Raw genomic sequence first — 18,159 nt, forward strand, 5'->3', positions numbered from 1 at the left:
ATATTGCTAAAATTTCTGACACACTGAATACATAGGTATTCTCAGCTTTACTTTTTAGAATGTATAGTGCATATATTTTTCATGCCTAACTACTAGGGATAATATAGTGCTGGAATGTCATGGCATGAATGCAAATATTCTAAGAAACCTACAGTCAGTAGTGTGGGTAAAAAGGGGAAATGTATTTGAAGCGCACTTAACCTTGTTACCTTAAATGTGAGCTGGGTAAAAGGCTACTGGATTCTATGTTGTTTTTTTTTTTTTAAACCTACACAAGTTAAAGCTGAACTTTGTTACTTTTGTCAATTGAACTTTATAGTCAGCTTCTACCCAGGACAGCACCTTTCATTTATTGGATTTCTTTTGGGCATTTCTATAGATAAGCCTTCCACAGGCACAATCTGCCTACATGGCATAAAGAAAGTGATGTCACTGGATCTAAGACGTTATGTAATAACAAAAAGTTTTATTTATTCATTTCATTAGCTTGTTGATGAGAGGAGAAAGAAGGCACCACAGACAGACAATGGATAACCTTAAAACTTGTTTATGCATACTTCAGCCAGTACAAAGGTGGCAAATACAAAGCACTGTAAAGCTTTCAGAAAGCTTTGAAAAGCTTTAAAGCGGAAGTAAACCTGCATGACTAACCTATCAGCGTTCCATTGCAGGGCACTATCTTCCTTCTCTTCTTGCTCTCAGGGACTATCTTCCGCAGTCTTGATTGGGGACGCTTGGATGATGCAAATCCTGCATTCAACCCCGGCACACACAAAGGAAGCCGGGTTTGCTAGATTTCCCTAGCAATCAAAACTGGCACTATACATGTGCAACCCAGCTTTGTCGACAAAAACCCAGAGTGATCAGGTGGGTAAAACAAATTGCAGAAGGGACATCGTCTTCTGCAATATTAACCTGCCTGATCAAGTTTTTAAAAGGGGAAGTGTAGTTCCACTTACACAGAAAAACCTGGATACTAGGATGTTAAAACACAGATCTTGACCTCCCTGGCGGTCCAATTAATTCATATTTTTAAAGTCAAAGAAGTACAAAAAAAAAAATTTACAAATGCCTTGAAAACCTTGCTATATACACTGCTCTTGGTCAAGCTGAAGCCAAGGTGAACAGTTCCTCGTCTGTTTTTGTAACTCATGCCTTTGACTGTGTGTCACTGGCGCAAGTCTAGAATCAGCAATGGTTTTACTTGCCGGCCACTGGCTTAAGGTTAATGATGCACAGAGGCCAGCGACAGGCAAACGCCCATCATAAAAAAAACAAAAAAAAAAACCCACAACAAAAACAATGGCTTACATAATACATTTATTTACAATTAAAATGTAACAAAATCAACAATCACCCTGACACATTCAAAAAAAAATATCGCACTACTCTTCCACTTCATAACATTTACTAACATATTCCTCCTTCACTGCAAATTCCCGGCAAGGTTTAAAGTGGGGTCAGCAAAATATGTAATCAGTCTGAGGTTTGAAGAAAAACCTGTTCATTACCGACATGTTAAAAAGATGCTGGTTGCCTGGCTGTAATGGATAGTTTCAATTTTTTGAGTCACAAAAACTTAAAACACTTCTCTTGCAGAGAACATATTTAAGAGGTGATGTAAGCTTCCACTGCTGAATTTTTTGTAAAGAATGCTAACTGCTTGGATGTACATCTGATTTTTTGGTATCGGTGTCAGTCATACATAAGAAACAAGCATGCAGATAACAGTTTGACAAGTTATGTGACAATTATGTGAATTTGAGCTGTATACTCATTCTGGGTCAGGGATTCACACGGTATTAAATGCAAAGGACCAGAACATCAACCAGACAAGCTTTGTAATATAAAAATAAAAGGTCAGAAATAGCAGCTGACATAACTTGTCATTGTAAAAAAACAAAACACTCTTTATTTGTATACCGTATTTTTCGCCGTATAAGACGCTCCGGAATATAAGACGCACCCAATTTTAAAGGAGGAAAATCTAGAAAAAAAGTTTCTGAAAGATTATTCCCCTTCTGATCACTCATGTGCCATTCATACCGGTATTCCCCTTCTGATCACTCATGTGCCATTCAAATTCCCTTTCTGATCACTCTGTACCTTTCAAATTCCCTTTCTGATCACTCTGTCATTCAAACTCCCCTTCTGATCACTCTGTGTCATTCAAATTCCCCTTCTGATCACTCTGTCCTTTTTTTCTATTGTACGGCAGTTAGGACAGGGAACAGCAGGTGGCGCTGTGCCGGCTTCTTTCGCTTTGCTTTACAGACAGGAGAAAACATGATGCTGGCAGAGGAGAGAAGAGAGACACGCTGCAGCCAGACACACGCAGGATCGGGTATCGGGTGAGTATAATATTTTAATTATTTTTTTTAACACATTTGTCGTATAGGACGCACTAACTTTTCCTCCTAAGTTTTGGGGAAGAAAAAGTGCGTCTTATATGGCAAAAAATACGGTACTTGTTCCAAGTTAATTGCTGAAACCTCTGCTTTAGCATGACAGCCAAACAGTTTGCATATATAGAAAGTGACAATTTGGGTTGAATGGGATAGGAAGCAGCTTAGTGCATGGGTGATGATTATTAGGAGAAACAGAAGGAAGCTAGATAGGACAGAATACAAATGTTGCTTGCCTGCTTTCTGAGGTACTAACAAGATCAGGAAGTCCTGTGCGTGACTCAAATCAGTAACTCAGCAATAGCAGCCTTTACATTTCTCAAGCTTTCTATTAGAACACTCATGTCTATGACTTGCACATATATTCTCATTTTCTTTCTTCAATTTCCCTGTTATGTGCTGCCATTACTGTACCTAATTATAAGTAAAATATTGCAAGTTACCATCTCCAGTTCAGTACACATAGTGGGAAGGCTGCTTTTTTTTTTGCATGGGCATTCTTCAAATGAAAATCAGCATCAAATAAACAGTGTGTCATCACTGGACAATGAAAATCAACACGTATGTGTTCTCTTTTAATATTAAAGTTGTACTTTATCCTTCAATACTGTTTGGAATGTACATTCAAAAAGGTATATCCACATTCAGTAAAGCCCACAGCTGCTAAACAGGCATCTATGAGTTGGCACAGGAAGGTTGCAAGATTATTTTTTTTTTATCTGAAGGAATATACCTACACAGGACAGTAGGCAATTTAATAGCATAACATTATGAGGCCAGCTCACCTTTATGCGCCCCATATCTGGGTTTCTTTTTCATTCCCTTAGATCACAATTATGTTCTCTGTTAGCAGTTCCTATATACTTATATACAACAGACATATATACATAAATATATATTTGAGGCAAGGCTGCATAGGAATTTTGGAGCAAAAGTCTTTGATAAAAAAAAAAGGTATCCTGTTTCTTGGGCTATCATTCATGGCCAGATCGTACTGTAGAAGTAGTTTGACTGAAAGGATACACAAATTAGTTGGGGACTGGGCTTGACTTCCACCCCATTTGCTTAACTCATTAAACTGTTGCAATTGTTGTAGTTTGCAAGAGAAACATCAGGAATAGGTGTGAGGCATTTTTCTCCAAAGTCCTCCACATAAACAGGTCTTAATCCAACGCTGCTCCCACTGCTTCACTGCAGTCGCTTTATTTGGGGACTTTAGCATTGTTACACAGCCACACCTGAGCAAAGACAAGACAATTAAATTTTTTGATTAAGCAATTTAATAAATAACTTAAAATGATAATATAAGGTTGAATTCAGTAACCTTTACAAAGTTTAAGAAAACCTCTTCGTTTCAAACTGCACAAACATGGAGTATATTTTCAAAATATTTCATTCACAGTGAATTTGTTTAGCAAAACCTTTTATTTGTTTTGTGCAAACTGAGATTAGAAAATGTACCTATAAAGGTACAATGTTCAATAAGTCTTTGTTGCTGCCCATGACAAGTTTAAAGATAATGTTACTAAGTGAAATCACAGGACAGGATTGTTTACACAGCCAGACACTGCGGAAAGGTCACCAGACGTTTTGCCTATTGCAGTTAAGCCATATACTTTTCTTCCCCCAGCCAGGACCTGAACTGTAAACAGGCTGATGAGCCCATCAGTATGTTCCTTGTAGATGTATATGTTCGCAATACATCCGGCTGGTTCCTAGAAACCGTCATTACCTACTTAATCCCGAGTTTCACCTAGCAGGGAACTAGCCGATACCAACCTCAATTCAAGTACACTAGTTATATTTTTAATATTTTCACTACTACACCAATTACTGGGTTTGTATATGAATACAGTTTAAGATAACTCTAAATTTAAATTTTTAATTAAAAAAAAAAAAAAAATATATATATATATATATATATATATAGTACAATATCCTACACATGCCCAAAGTGGAGAGTACTGGACTAAACTCTCTATTAATAAATTGAGTTGCAGCTGCCATCTACTGGATGAGGTTTTTCTAGACAGTTTTCAAGCAGTTCTGCTACTGCACAGTAATTGCAAGGCCTTTAATCTTGAATAAATTCTCCTAAGATATAACAATCGCTACACTGCGTTCTGCTGGCATCAGAAAGATATCTGCACGGTTAGCGGACTAGATCCTCTGATTTTTTTCACTTAGGAGCACACAAATATTAGTCAGCAAAGAAAAACATAGTAATGTACTATATTAAAAAAGACACTGGAAAACTAACCGTGTGCACGATTTGCAAGGCTCCGTGGGAAATGTTCCTAAATGCAATCTTCTCAGATGATCAATTTTTGGCTGGGAGGGAGACCTGGGTAAAAGAATAAGTGTATCAGCTGTTAATGACAAAACATGTAATTTTTCAACAAAAGAATAACCTAACAGACCTGTTTCAACCTACCTTGTATATGCTTCATACTGCACAGATGCATGACTGGGGGCCCCAGGAGGTTTCCCAAACTGTAGACGGAGAGGAAGTTTGCCCTGAAGCCGACTGATCAATCCATTGCCCAAAGGCAACCAATCCATATTTGGGATAAGAAGCTGGCTGGGAAGAAGGCAGCACTCATCTATCAATGCATCATCTGGCTCACAGGGGTGATTTTCATCACGACCTATATGGCAAACATATAGGAGTCTTATATAACATTTATATAATATTGAAGAACTGTAATATAGGTTACAAATCCTTACAGCACATCCAGAGGCGGGTGAGTAAACGGAAAAGAAGAGACATGCTGTCCTGTGTATCTGATGTAGCTGTATATACAGGAAGACAGCTTGGTTTCAAAAGGCCCCAAATTCGAATCATCACCATCATTTCACGTAGAGTACCCAGTGAGGCTCCATCACGTAAAAAACTGTGTCCAGGGCGGAATGAAGAGCCCTGTTAAAAAGAGTACTGGGTAAGGGTATATAAAAATTTAAAAAGAATCTTGATCAACTCTATATGTTGATATAGTAAAAAACAAAAAATAAAATAAAAAAACAAAAATATGTGCAATTACTTTGCTAATTTGCTATTCTGCTACCGTACATTTAGAAGATCATCCTAAACCTGTCACTAAGAAAAAAAACTGGTCAGTCTTAATTTATAATATTATAAATAATTTTATATTAAATAAAGAAATTAGCAATGTAATGACCCCCAACCAAAATGGTTTACGTTACGTTACAGAGAACCGGAGATAAAATAATGATTGATGCACATTTTAGTTTAGTTAGTTTTTTGTGTGAAAATACACAAAAATGTTTTTCAGTGCACACAATATTTTTTTAAATAACATTTAAAAGACTGCATTAAGATTCTAAATATGTACATGTTTACATATGTTCAGCCTGTATGTGTGAATGGGATCAGCAAGTTTTCAACCATAACACATATTGTTACTGCACCATGGATAAACCTAGTTTCCTATTCAATAACATTTTTTTTTAAATTTTCATCATCGTAGGCATAGATTTCCTCTCACTTCCAATTGTCTCAAGGACAGGCAGTGAGAGGAAAATAGCTGTAAAAGCCTTTGAGTGGCATCAATCCCACATTACAACAACCAACAAAAAAAATCCTTAAATTTAAAAAATGAGAAAATGGAATTGTAAAAGAGAAAAAAAAAAAAAGGAGATACAAGAGATGCCTAATGATTTGCTGGTATACATGGTTACCTGGTTGGGAAGGCTGGCCAGTAGATATAACACAAAGTCTCCAATCCACTGAATAAGCTGCTGTAGTGACTGAAGAGTTGGCATGTCTAGTACAAACTCCTCCGTTTTCAGGTTGATCATCACTTTGTCTATATCTAAAAGAGAATGTTTGGTTTACAGCCAGTATTAAGCATGGTAAAAGCATATCTTAGCTAATACTTTACTCTTGCAATAGACCCACCTGTATCAGGGTACTTATTACAAATCTCGGTAAGCCTGTCTCCTGGGCTTTTGTCGGGGGTGTTAAGAAAATGTGGTCGCAGTAAAGACTTCAAAGTGCAGCTGACTGAGATCAGGAACAACTTGGCATGATAATCACATACACGAGTGATTGTGCTAGGTGACAGTTTACAGAGTGATGCCTTCATAGCCAGGATCCGGGTGGAAAGGACCTAAATTATCACAAAAAACAGTAAATTTGAAGTGATTTCAACAAAGCTTAAGGCTTTTCACTTGCTTTAAGCTATATTATGAGTGTATTGCTATATACACGACCGTATCTCACCTGTTGCAGGGCTGCATTTTGTTTGGTATACTCCTCATGTAGCTTCTCTACTAAATTATGTACCATGTTTGGTTGTACATGTAGCAAGATATCCCACCAGTCGTACCCAGTCACCATGCAGTATTCCAACAAGAATAAGAGATGACGAAGTGAAGTAGTCATATCAAGTGCATGACCCATAGATGGGGAGACTCTCAGCATGCTGAGCTGTTAAGACAAAAAGCTCAAGTTACTACGAAAGAACAACTATATTGACATTTTTCTATAACATCCCTTGCACATATTTGCATGGTTTTAGAATATACATTCTTACAACTTGCTTATGTATTTTATTTATTTGTATAGCACTAACAATTTTTTTGCAGTGATTTAAAAAGTACACTAAAGTACCAATATCAGTCTTTGTCCACCAAAGATGCATAGAAACATCATTAAATCATACACACACTCCCTGTAAGTCCTGTTTTGGATGGATGCCTATTAACCAATCACTATGTTTTTGGGATAGGAGGAAACCTTTGCATAATTGAGATGCAGGTATATCCTTACAATCCATGTATATACATTAGATTGTCCTGCATACTTCTCACTGGGATAATAAATCTGCGCCTTACATACACAGGAGAAATGTGAAATAAATGTAAAAATAATAGCAACAACTGAAAACTATTTTATATATTTCGATAGGCACTATATTCAGAAGCAGAAGCCCATAAAACACAGTCTAAGAATTTATTTTTAACCTTGCCCTGTGTGTCCAATCCAACTAATGCCAAGGAGGTCCACGACATCTGCAGAGCCTTGAAGTGTACACATGGGGTAGGCGAACGCTGACGTTTTAAACTTGGCTCTTCAGAGGGACGCATGGATGAACCACTCAAGACAGCCATTGTCTGCAGTGATAATCTGTGCACGATGTGAACATTACCATCATGGAATGCCAGTGCAAGACCTGCAAAATGTAAATCATTCTGATTACAAAGAAACACGTTTTTTTTAAAAGTGGAATCAAACCTAAAAACTAGGTTGCAGGAGGGACAGGCTAGGTCTCCTCTTCAAGAAAAAAAAAAACACACCCGCTAATAATGCCTGCCCAGTGTACAATATCTAGTTGCCAGGATTATACAACTCTTGTGCAGATATGCATTTGTTTTGTAATCCTGGTCAATGAACATCCTAAATCTAGAAAAGGACTAGGCAAAGATGTTGGTGTTAGCAAATGAGCTAGGGGATAAGAGGTTAGTTCCATTTTAAAGCCATACAATCACAAAAAATATTTCACTGACCTTCTTGGTAACAAAGACAAAAAAAAATATTTTATTACCTAGCCCAGGATAAAACTTAGTCTCATTTGCCACTTTGATGTCTATGTTGGTTAGAGAAATTGGCAGTTTGGGCAGAGCCACAGCAGACACCCGTTCCAGTTCATTTGTAGCTGATAATATACGCCACTTCAAGATCATTGGTTGCTTATCACTAACTAAAAAAACAAAAGGAACATTAGTAAGTCTTAAATAGCTTTACTCCAAACAAGTGTGATTATGGTGCACCAAACTAGGAGTCCCTTATTTTTAAAAAGCTCAGAAAGTAATATTTTGTCCGCAGGCACACGTGCCAACACTACATGGGAAAAATAAAACACACAGAATCATTTCTCCAAACTTTGAGAGGAATTATATGAACTACATACAATTAGTGTTTCCAGAACCAGGAAGAAAACCCACACAAACATGGCGACATCTAAATGTTATGAAAACGTTGTCTCCGGTAGGAAATGAACCTAAAACAACAGCACCTGAAGCTGAAAAGTCTAACCACTTTGTAAACTTGTTGACAAGGAAACAGACTGACTTTGGACTACACAAAGTAACATATAATAATCTAGACCAGAGGTCAGCAAACTTTTTTGGCCACTAGGCCATTTCAGGGGTAGGCAGGAGCACACTAGGCCGGACTCTCTCTTGAGTCCCGCCCTAATGGCTCTGCCCCCCACCAGGGGCACCCCCTGAAGGGAAATCCCTCTCCTCCACAATGCATACAGAGGAGAGGGAATGTTCCCCAATTTACCCCGGCGGCGGAAGTGTTATCACCGGCCGCTGTAAATAGGGAAGGGAGCCACCACACGGAGGCTCAGGACTCTCATGAGGCTTCAGCAGTTTGTTTCAGCTCCGCCGGCTGGCATTAGGCCAGATCGGCCAGGGGGCTTTAGGCTGGAACAAACTAACGGCTAGGCCATATCTGGCCTAAAGATCAGAGTTTGCCAACCCCTGATCTTGACTTTACAACAAATGAAACAATTTAAGCCATTTAATAAATTACTCTTGGAATGCTGTTGTGGTAAAAAACGCTTTAACTCAAACTATCTGCAAAAATTAAAAAAAAAAAAAAAAATCATACAACACAGTCTGTTGTTAGCTTTAACAGAGCAGGTTTTGTTTTCCCTCAACAGTTGTGCTACCTGAACAGTATCTATCAGCCTTCTTTACCAGGCTAAATGGTTCAGTATAAAATGTCAGTTAAAGATGGAACAAACAGTATTACAATGCTATAGAACACTTCTCCAAAAGATAAATAACTGTTGCTGTAACTGCTTAAGGCTGGGTCTACACGGACGTTTTAAAAAACGCATGTAAACTTTCAGTTGTGTTTATATGCACTTTTATTAGCGTTTTAGTGCGTTTTCCAGCATTAACCCTGCGTTTTAATTGTTTAAACGTTGCAAGCAACGTTATATATAAACCTCATAAACTTGCCTTAAGGAAACGTCCTGGTGTAGATTAGCCTATGGGAATGCATAGGAATTTCAAACATTGGCTTTTAAAGCCTTAGGTTAAACGCTGGGGAATACGTCCGTGTAGGCTAAGCCTAAAAGTGTTAGTTGGGACTTTATTTTTTGGCTTTTTCGTTAAAGTCCATTTAAAGCTACAAGTCTATCTGAGACTACCAAGTCTGCAGTTACAGTGTTTCTACCTTTTCACTGCAGAACAAACTGCATTGTCACCTTGTTAAATAAAGTACACAAATAACAGGATCAAAAAGTAATACAACTATGTTACAGGAAAATTCTTAAAAGTAAAAATAGCATGTTAATGCTAGTTATAGATTGGATTTCTAATTCAATTATTGTTATTGCATCAACTTGTCAACTGTGTGCTTAAAAAGTAGATGTGTATATTACATTTTGGTGTACATGCATCTCATCAACCACCCCCATCACCATTACAAATAAATTTATATCTGTAAAAGGGGAAACTATTGGATCCAAAGACATATTTGAGGCAAGTCCAATAAATATTTTGAATTACAAGGGCTAAGTATCTCAGTATGGATCACAGTGTGAGGATTAGAGCAGGGGTATACTCAGTGGCACAGAGAGGGGCTGAACTTGTAGTGGAGAAGCCTAATCTAGAAGCTGTAATAATGCTACTTTACCTCCAGGAGAAAGTTGTTGGAAAATGTTATTGAGTGGGAGTCCTTCTTTACGCAAAGACCAGCACTCTGCTACACTGGAACACTGATTAGAGGCACAGAGGAGAACCTAACCAATAGAAGGAAAGAACAGTTTACTACATACAAGTTAACATGCACTAGTATTATTAACATAATACTTTCTAGAAAAATAAACTAAAAATATTCTATTACAATGTATATTTGTAAGAAGTCATAATTTGTCTTATATCCAGCAACAGGGAAAAAAAGGATAGAGAACACCTAATAGATCCTTTAAAGAGTATATATTTACTGATCATTTCCTGACTATGCTTGCACTTAGTCATGTTACTAAGCTTGCACTGGCCAGAAATTTTTGCCAGCCTAAAGTATAAAGTAGCAAAGGATTAGAACCACTGTCTTTACCCCTCCATTTAGAAAATTGGAAAAAAAGGAACCTAGTCAACCAGCCACACTTCACTATTTATGATGGCAATTTAGACTTTGCAAATTGGCAGGCCCTGCTTTTCACTAAACAGATTTCCCCCCAAAATGTTAAAAACACTTTTCCAAGTACCTGCTCAGACATGTCTCTGGCGAGAAATTTGAGGTGTGTAACTGCAGGAAATTTGTCTTTACGTGCTGGATCTGTCGTGCAGCGCATAAAGAGTGAAGGCAAGATCTCAGTGTCAATTTTGCACTTTTCACTCACAACAGACACACAGACTTTGTAAAACTGTACGGGTGATGTGCTGCTCCCATCACAAGTGGCTACAACAATGTTTCCACCACCAGTAAAAGCAATGTCAGCTAATGCAACTCGGCATCGCAGTCGACACAAGCTTTCTGTAGCTGTTAGTACTTGTCCATTGGGCTTTAGCAAAGATACAGTGACAAGTCCACTGATAGTGACAGCAATCCATCCTTCCATTGGTTTTCCTCCAAACAGGGTGAGAGATGGAGAAAACTTCACACGGGAGAATTTCTCTCCAAAACTGGACACACCAGACTACAAGAAAGAAGAATGAATGAATGTTAGCAAAAACGACAGCAGATGCATACATTTCAACACAATGTAAGTGGTGTTGAAAAAAAAATAAATGTGTTACTGTTCACCTTTTCCACATGCAGCGCCAGTTTCACCCCATTGTGAAGCCAAGAAAGAGCCACAATAGGGTCACCGTCCACCTCACTGCTTACTATACACTGCCAGCTATTCGCCAAGTGATCCATCATGCCCCAGCACTTAATCCGGCCATCAGCATCAGCTGACAGTAGGCGAGATCCTGCAAACATAATAATTAGTAAAATAATTATGAAAAGGTCTCTTCTTTCATTGTACCTGTTTCTGTGATAACTGCTGCTTACCAGACTGGTCCCACTCCAAGCTTGTGATGACTTCTTGGTGTCCAGAGTTAATAGAATAAATATCCCATGGATGCTCTGTGTCCAGAATGTGAATCATATGGGTAAGATCTGCATTCAAGAAACAATGAAACACAAAGCCTGTTTAGTACTGAAGCATGATTCTTTTAAAAGAGTGCTTCTATAGAAACCAGACACAAACACATTAGCAATCAGCTGTAATTTTTTTAATTTGTCTGTATCCATATTAGGGAGAGTCACTGTCTTTAATTGTCCTGATCACCACTGTTACCAGGAACAAAAGTAAAGGTAAATCCTTAGTTGCCACCAGAACAGTAATAGAAGGAAACCCTTCCAATGGGGACAATTGTGCAACTCTACAAGTGGGGATTACCTGTGCATCAGAAAGATATTCTATTACTATTGGGTCCACAAGACAAGAAATACAAATCCTCTAAAGAGACACAAAAAACCACAAGACTGCAGTTTGAACCCTCTCCTACGCTATCTAAATTGAAAAAGTTTTGGCTTAAGATGTACTTCAGTTTTTACTGTTTGCAACAGTTTGAGAACTCTACCTAAGGTTTGATTTAAATGGGCAGTTTACAGGCAGCTGAACGTCTGCCAGCTGATTAATGACCTACTGCTGCCTCTTTTATACCATAATACAGAAATTAATGGGCACCAAAGCTCACATTTTGCAGTCAAAGCAGAGTGGAGGCAGCACACAAGCAGATGTGGATTTATTTCCAATATAACATACGACTAATCAGATAATGTCCCTTCTGCAATAATGCAACTTGCCTGTCTGATCATGCTTGGTTTCTGGCAAAAAGCCGAGCTGCACATGCGCAGTGTCAGCATTATTAGTTGCCAGAGAAATGCAGCATTCCCGGCATCTCCCAGTCCCTTTTAGCCGGGCGCACTACACGGCACTTTTCAGCAACCACCCGGTTGTTTTTGAGTCGTTACTGAAGAGTTGGGTCACAACACAGGGGCTGCCACAACCTACCTACAATTTCTTCCCACCCAGCTTAAAAAAATATTCTGGGTTGAGCACTGTATGGTTATGTGATCCTGGCACAGCCAATCAAGATGGCCAAGATGAATTTGCTGAGTTTAGATCTGCTTTAACTAGGGGTCTAGTCTGATTCCTCCCTTACTGTAACCAGAAAGAATTTAGTAGCTGCATGATGCCCTCAATTATTCCCTTAGTAAACCCAACTGTGATGACTTTACAAAGTGTTTTCTACTTCTCATTCCATTACTGAATACAGAAACAGTGCTGACAACCGACTGGGCAAAACCCTCCCTCCTGTCAGGGCTTCCTATTTATCTTACCATGACACATGAACAGCAACATTCAGTCGATCACTGATATATTTCATTAGGATTGTTTACTAAGAGAAGAGAACGTCTAGGTCATACAAAGTGATCTGAGCACCGAGGACAGAAGTGTCAGTACAGGCTGTGTGTGTCCTGGGTACCTTTCTCATCCTCGCTCCGCTGGTCTGACGTGAAGGCGATCAGGTTGCGGCAGGACCAGGCACACACCGGCGGGCTGGAGGGACAGTGACTGCTTCGGGGTTTCCTGTCCCACTCACAGCAGTAGGCCACGTCCATGGCGACCTCCTCCCTGAGCCACAACAAAAAATCAGAGACCGGAGAGACCGAGAGGAGTTCAGCATTCAATGCCTATCACACTGCAAGGTCTACGCTGCGATTCCTAGACACAACACCCACTCCGTATAACAAAACACAGCCAGCGTCCCGGTTTCATGCAAAGGAAGCAGGTCGCAGTATGATGACGTCACTGGTGTCTGCATGCCAAACTCTCACTACGCCTGGATGAAGCTTCTCTAATTGTTACTACAGGAGCCTGGAAATAGGCACTCACTGTACATTAAAAGTATTGAAACAAATATACATATAAAATGTAGTCATTATATAAACAGTGTCTTAATAATAAGACTTATGTTATTATACAGTATTTATATAGCGCTGTCATATTATGCAGTGCTTTACGAAGTCCATAGTCATGTCACTAGCTGTCCCTTAAAGTAGCTCACAATCCAATGTCCTTATCTCAGTCATATGTCTTTATCACAGTCTAAGGGCTTTTTTTGGGGGGAGCTAATTATTCTTAGTGCATGTTTTTGGAATGTGGGAGGAATCCCACGCAGAACCTGCAAACTCCATGCAGATAGTGTCCTGGCCGAGATTCAAACCTGGGACCTAGTGCTGCAAAGGCCAGAGCACTTACCTGTTTAATAATATAATTATTACTAACACCGTATTTATATAGCACCAACATATTAGGCAGTGCTGTACATTATTCTATTTTTTATGCAATTTTACTGCCCCAGACTTTAATTGGATTTGAAAGAGGGTGTACTTTTTAGTGGAAATAGCTTTCATGTAGCTAGAAGAGTCAGAAATTATGAAATGTAATGATAAACACAGTGGGTTCTGTTTATAAAACGGGATCAGACATTCTCCAAACTTTTTCTCCTGCCAGATTCCCTGCTTTATATATAGAGCCCTATGCATTTTAATACAGAAAAAGGAAAAGTAACTCCTCTATTGTTAGATGCATAATATGTGGTGCCACATTGATATCTGGATGATCTTATGAATATTGACTATATTCAACACCTACAGTTAGGTCAAATAAACTTTGGACAGAGACAACTTGTTTCTAATTTTGGTTCTGTATATTACCACAATTATTTTAAATGAAACAACTTAGATGCAGTTGAACTGCAGACGTTCAGCTTTAATTCAGTGGCTTGAACAAAAAGATTGCATAAAAATGTAAGAAACTAAAGCCTTTTTTAACACAATCACTTCATTTCAGGGGCTCAAAAGTAATTGGACAAATTAAAAAGCTGAAAATAAAATGTTCATTTCTAATGATTGGTTGAAAACCCTTTGCTGGCAATGACAGCCTGTAGTCTTGAACTCGTCGACATCACCAGATGCTGGGTTTCCTTTTTAATGCTCTGCCAGGCCTTTACTGCAGCGGATTTCAGTTTCTGTTTGTGGGCCTTTCTGTCTCAAGTTTAGTCTTCAACAAGTTAAATGCATGCTCAATTGGGTTCATATCAGGTAACTGACTTGGCCATTCAAGAATATTCCACTTCTTTGCTTCCACCATGGAAAAGATTCTGCGATCATCCACCACTGTTGTCTTCCGTGGACGTCCAGGTCTTTTGACGTTGCTGAGTTCACCAGTGCTTTGTTTCTTTCTCATGATGTACCAAACTGTAGATCAGAGGCAGGCAAACTCCGGCCTTTAGGCTAGATACGGCCCGCTAGTCATTTTCTTTTGGATCCGGCCTAATTTAATTGTCACAATATCGCGAGTTCTCGCGATATCATCGAGTTCCCGCACAGTAACCCCAATAACTATGCCTAAAGAGCAGAAGCAATGCGCAGCTACCAGTCTCCGGAAGGTTGACCTCGAATGTCGTGTCTTCAACCCCGAATGGACCGACGAATTATTCTTCGTCCACCGCAGCAAAAAAGCCCTGTGTTTAGTGTGCAACACCAACAGCACTTTCAAGTGGTCAAATCTCAAGGGGCATTTGATGCCAAGCACGCACACACATAAAGAGACTACACCGAGGATGAGCGGAAGACTGAGGCTGCTTGCTTGCAGTCACGGTTGGAAAAAACCTTTCCTTGGAGACCTTGTTTCTTCTGACCTAGTGTGCCTTCTTGACCTCCTGAAATGGCCTAGTAGTCCAAAAAGTTTGCAGACCCCTGCTGTAGATTTTGCTACTCCTAATATTGTAGCAATTTCTCGGATGGATTTTTTCTGTTTTTGCCGCTTAAGGATGGCTTGTTTTACCCGTATGGAGAGCTCCTTTGACCGCATACTGTCTTTTATCTGCTTAATTAATAATGACATAACAAAGGAATTGCCCACACTAGCCCATGAAATAGCCTTTGAGTTAATCATCCAATTACTTTTGAGCCCCTGAAATGAAATGATTGTGTAAAAAAAAAAAAAGGCTTTAGCTCCTCACATTTTTATGCAATCTTTTTGTTCAACCCACCAAATTAAGGCTGAAAGTCTGCAGTTCAACTGCATCTGAGTTGTTTCATTTAAAATTATTTGTGGTAATGTACAGAACTAAATTAGAAAAAAGTTGTCTCAGTCCAAATATTTATGGACCTAACTGTATGTTATTGATTCTTAAAGCAGACATTTTTCCACATTTTTAATCTATATATAAATGCGTGGCTATCCCTTTTATATAATGAACAATGTATTTTTTATTTTACTGTTTTGAGGAGGACCCATCCCCTTCTGTTTTTACTGATGATAAAGACTGAATGGGAAACTCACAGCCTCATGGAATACATATGTCACATATAAGATCGGGTATGTGCAGAAGGAACTTTCCTGTAATGTAGAGGAAAAAAATGAGATTGGCCTCCGTTTTTTTTACACTTTCAGGAAGAGATGTCACCCAATTTTGCAACTGCACAATGCCAGATGGGGTGACATGAACAAAAAGCAGAAACAGAAGAAAGAAGATAGCTGTGATCACTGTGCCATCCGTACCAGAAACAAGAAAGAAGCTGGGAAGGCAGAGGACTTACTGGACTGGATTTGTAGAGGGATCAGGGTTTTTACACCCTTAAAGGAAAGTGTTAATTTTTTCATTTAGTTTTCATTTTAAACTAGATTCAGTTGTGTAAATATATTCACTATACTTTTTTTTGCTCGTTTCTCAAGTTTTCCTTGATTGAAACTGATTTTTGAAAAGAAAAAAAAAACACCATAAACAAAAATAATGAATAGGATAACCCTTTTATTTAAGTGTGAAGTACACTTTTTGTCAGTTACAGCAGGCTACGTCACCCAATATCTTGCCTGTGCAGTGGGAGAATGGGAGATGTAGCCAAAAAAAAAAGATGGCTCGGTCCGGGACGAGTGAAGATTTCATGAGGGTGTGGAGGGATCAGGGGCTCTGCAGAAGTGAAGATTTATTAAGTGGTATTTTTTTTTTTTTTTTACAGTACAGTTTGCTTTAAATGTGTTCAATGAACACAACACCATCTAGTGGACAAATATAAAATGACACCTGCTATTAAACCAATGTCTCTGTACATTCACACAGGACGACTTTTTAAATATATCAAACTACATTCACCTATCTCTATTCACCCAAAACAATAAAACAAGCACATTTGTGAAATGTAAATGTTCATAAGCATACCCTTAAAATGTTAGCATATGCTTTATATTCTAGTTCTGAGTCTCATTGTCTCCATTGTATTTTCTGTGGTGGGCATCAGCATGGGTACTCTGATTGGCCTGCAACTATGAGCAGACAGGCTAGTCCCTATGTACATCAGTGAGCCTTGAGCAGCCATGATTATGCCATTCATCTAACAGTTGTCCTCCCTTAGACCATTTTTAGTAGATAACCACTGCATACTAGGAGCACCCTACAAGACAACTTTTTTCTAATTTTAGTTCTGTACATTACCACAATTAATTTTAAATGAAACAACTCAGATGCAGTTAAACTGCAGACTTCCAGCTTTAGTTCAGTGGGTTGAACAAAAAGATTGCACAGAAATGTGAGGAACTAAAGCCTTTTTTTTTTTTTTTTACACAATCACTTAATTTCAGGGGTTTAAAAGTAATTGGACAATTGACTCAAAGGCTATTTCATAGACTGTTGTGGGCAATTTCTTTGTTATGTCATTATCAATTAGGCAGATAAAAAGCCTGGAATTAAGGGGGGGGAAAGAGAGAGCTTGTATGTGGAAGATTTTGCTGTGCACAGACAACATGCGAACAGACAAACAAAGGTGAAACAAGCCATCCTTAAGCTCCAAAAACACAAAAATCCCATCCAAGAAATTGCTACAATATTAGGAGTGGCAAAATCTACAGTTTGGTACATCATGAGAAAAACAAAGAACTGATGAACTCAGCAATGCCAAAAGACCTGGACGTCCACGCAAGACAACAGTGGTGGATGATCGCAGAATCATTTCCATGGGGAAGAGAAACCCCTTCACAACAGCCAATCAAGTGAACAACACTTTCTAGGAAGTAGGCGTATCGATATTCAAGTCTACCATAAAGAGAAAACTTCATGAAAGTGAATACAGAGGGTGCACTGCAAGGTGCAAACCACTCATAAGCCTCAAGAATAGAAAGGCTGGATTGGACTTTGCTAAAAACATCTAAAAGAGCCAGCACAGTTCTGAAAAAACATGGCCAAGTCAGTCACCTGATCTGAACCCAATTGAGCATGCATTCAACTTGTTGAAGACTAAACTTCAGACAGAAAGGCCCACAAACAAACAGAAACTGAAAGCCGTTGCAGTAAACGCCTGGCAGAGCATTAAAAAGGAGGAAACCCAGCATCTGGTGATGTCCATGAGTTCAAGACTACAGGCTGTCATTGCCAGCAAAGGGTTTTCAACCAAGTATTAGAAATTAACATTTTATTTTCAGCTGTTTAATTTGTCCAATTAATTTTGAGCCCCTGAAATGAAGTGATTGCGTTAAAAAAGGCTTTAGTTCCTCACGTTTTTATGCAATCTTTTTGTTTTTGGTTTCATTTAAAATTAATTGTGGTAATGTACCAAACCAAAATTAGAAAAAAAGTTGTCTGTCCAAATATTCATGGACCAAACTGTAAGTGAAGATGTGTTATGTTATAGGTCATATCTTTCTACCTAAAC

At 38.7% G+C, this 18,159-nt stretch overlaps 1 protein-coding gene across 2 annotated transcripts; it reads right to left on the reverse strand.

Moving 5' to 3' along the window:
* Positions 1–1,303: 1,303 nt before the first annotated feature.
* Positions 1,304–13,475, reverse strand: MED16 (mediator complex subunit 16). 2 transcript variants are annotated; one of them, XM_072404782.1, is made up of 14 exons: positions 12,930–13,475; positions 11,446–11,553; positions 11,194–11,363; positions 10,655–11,086; positions 10,081–10,186; positions 7,973–8,128; positions 7,392–7,600; positions 6,649–6,855; positions 6,325–6,535; positions 6,105–6,238; positions 5,133–5,325; positions 4,840–5,053; positions 4,666–4,749; positions 1,304–3,643 (listed from the first exon to the last, which is right to left on the reverse strand). In XM_072404782.1, the coding sequence occupies exons 1-14, from the start codon at positions 13,063–13,065 to the stop codon at positions 3,517–3,519; spliced, it is 2,487 nt and encodes an 828-aa protein (XP_072260883.1). In that variant the 5' UTR covers positions 13,066–13,475; the 3' UTR covers positions 1,304–3,516. The 2 variants fall into 2 exon arrangements, with proteins under 2 accessions (XP_072260883.1, XP_072260884.1); XM_072404783.1 differs by lacking the exon at positions 12,930–13,475 and adding an exon at positions 12,784–12,923.
* Positions 13,476–18,159: the final 4,684 nt, after the last annotated feature.

The sequence above is a fragment of the Pyxicephalus adspersus genome, chromosome 3, assembly GCF_032062135.1.
Source record: "Pyxicephalus adspersus chromosome 3, UCB_Pads_2.0, whole genome shotgun sequence".
Lineage (NCBI taxonomy): Eukaryota > Metazoa > Chordata > Amphibia > Anura > Pyxicephalidae > Pyxicephalus > Pyxicephalus adspersus.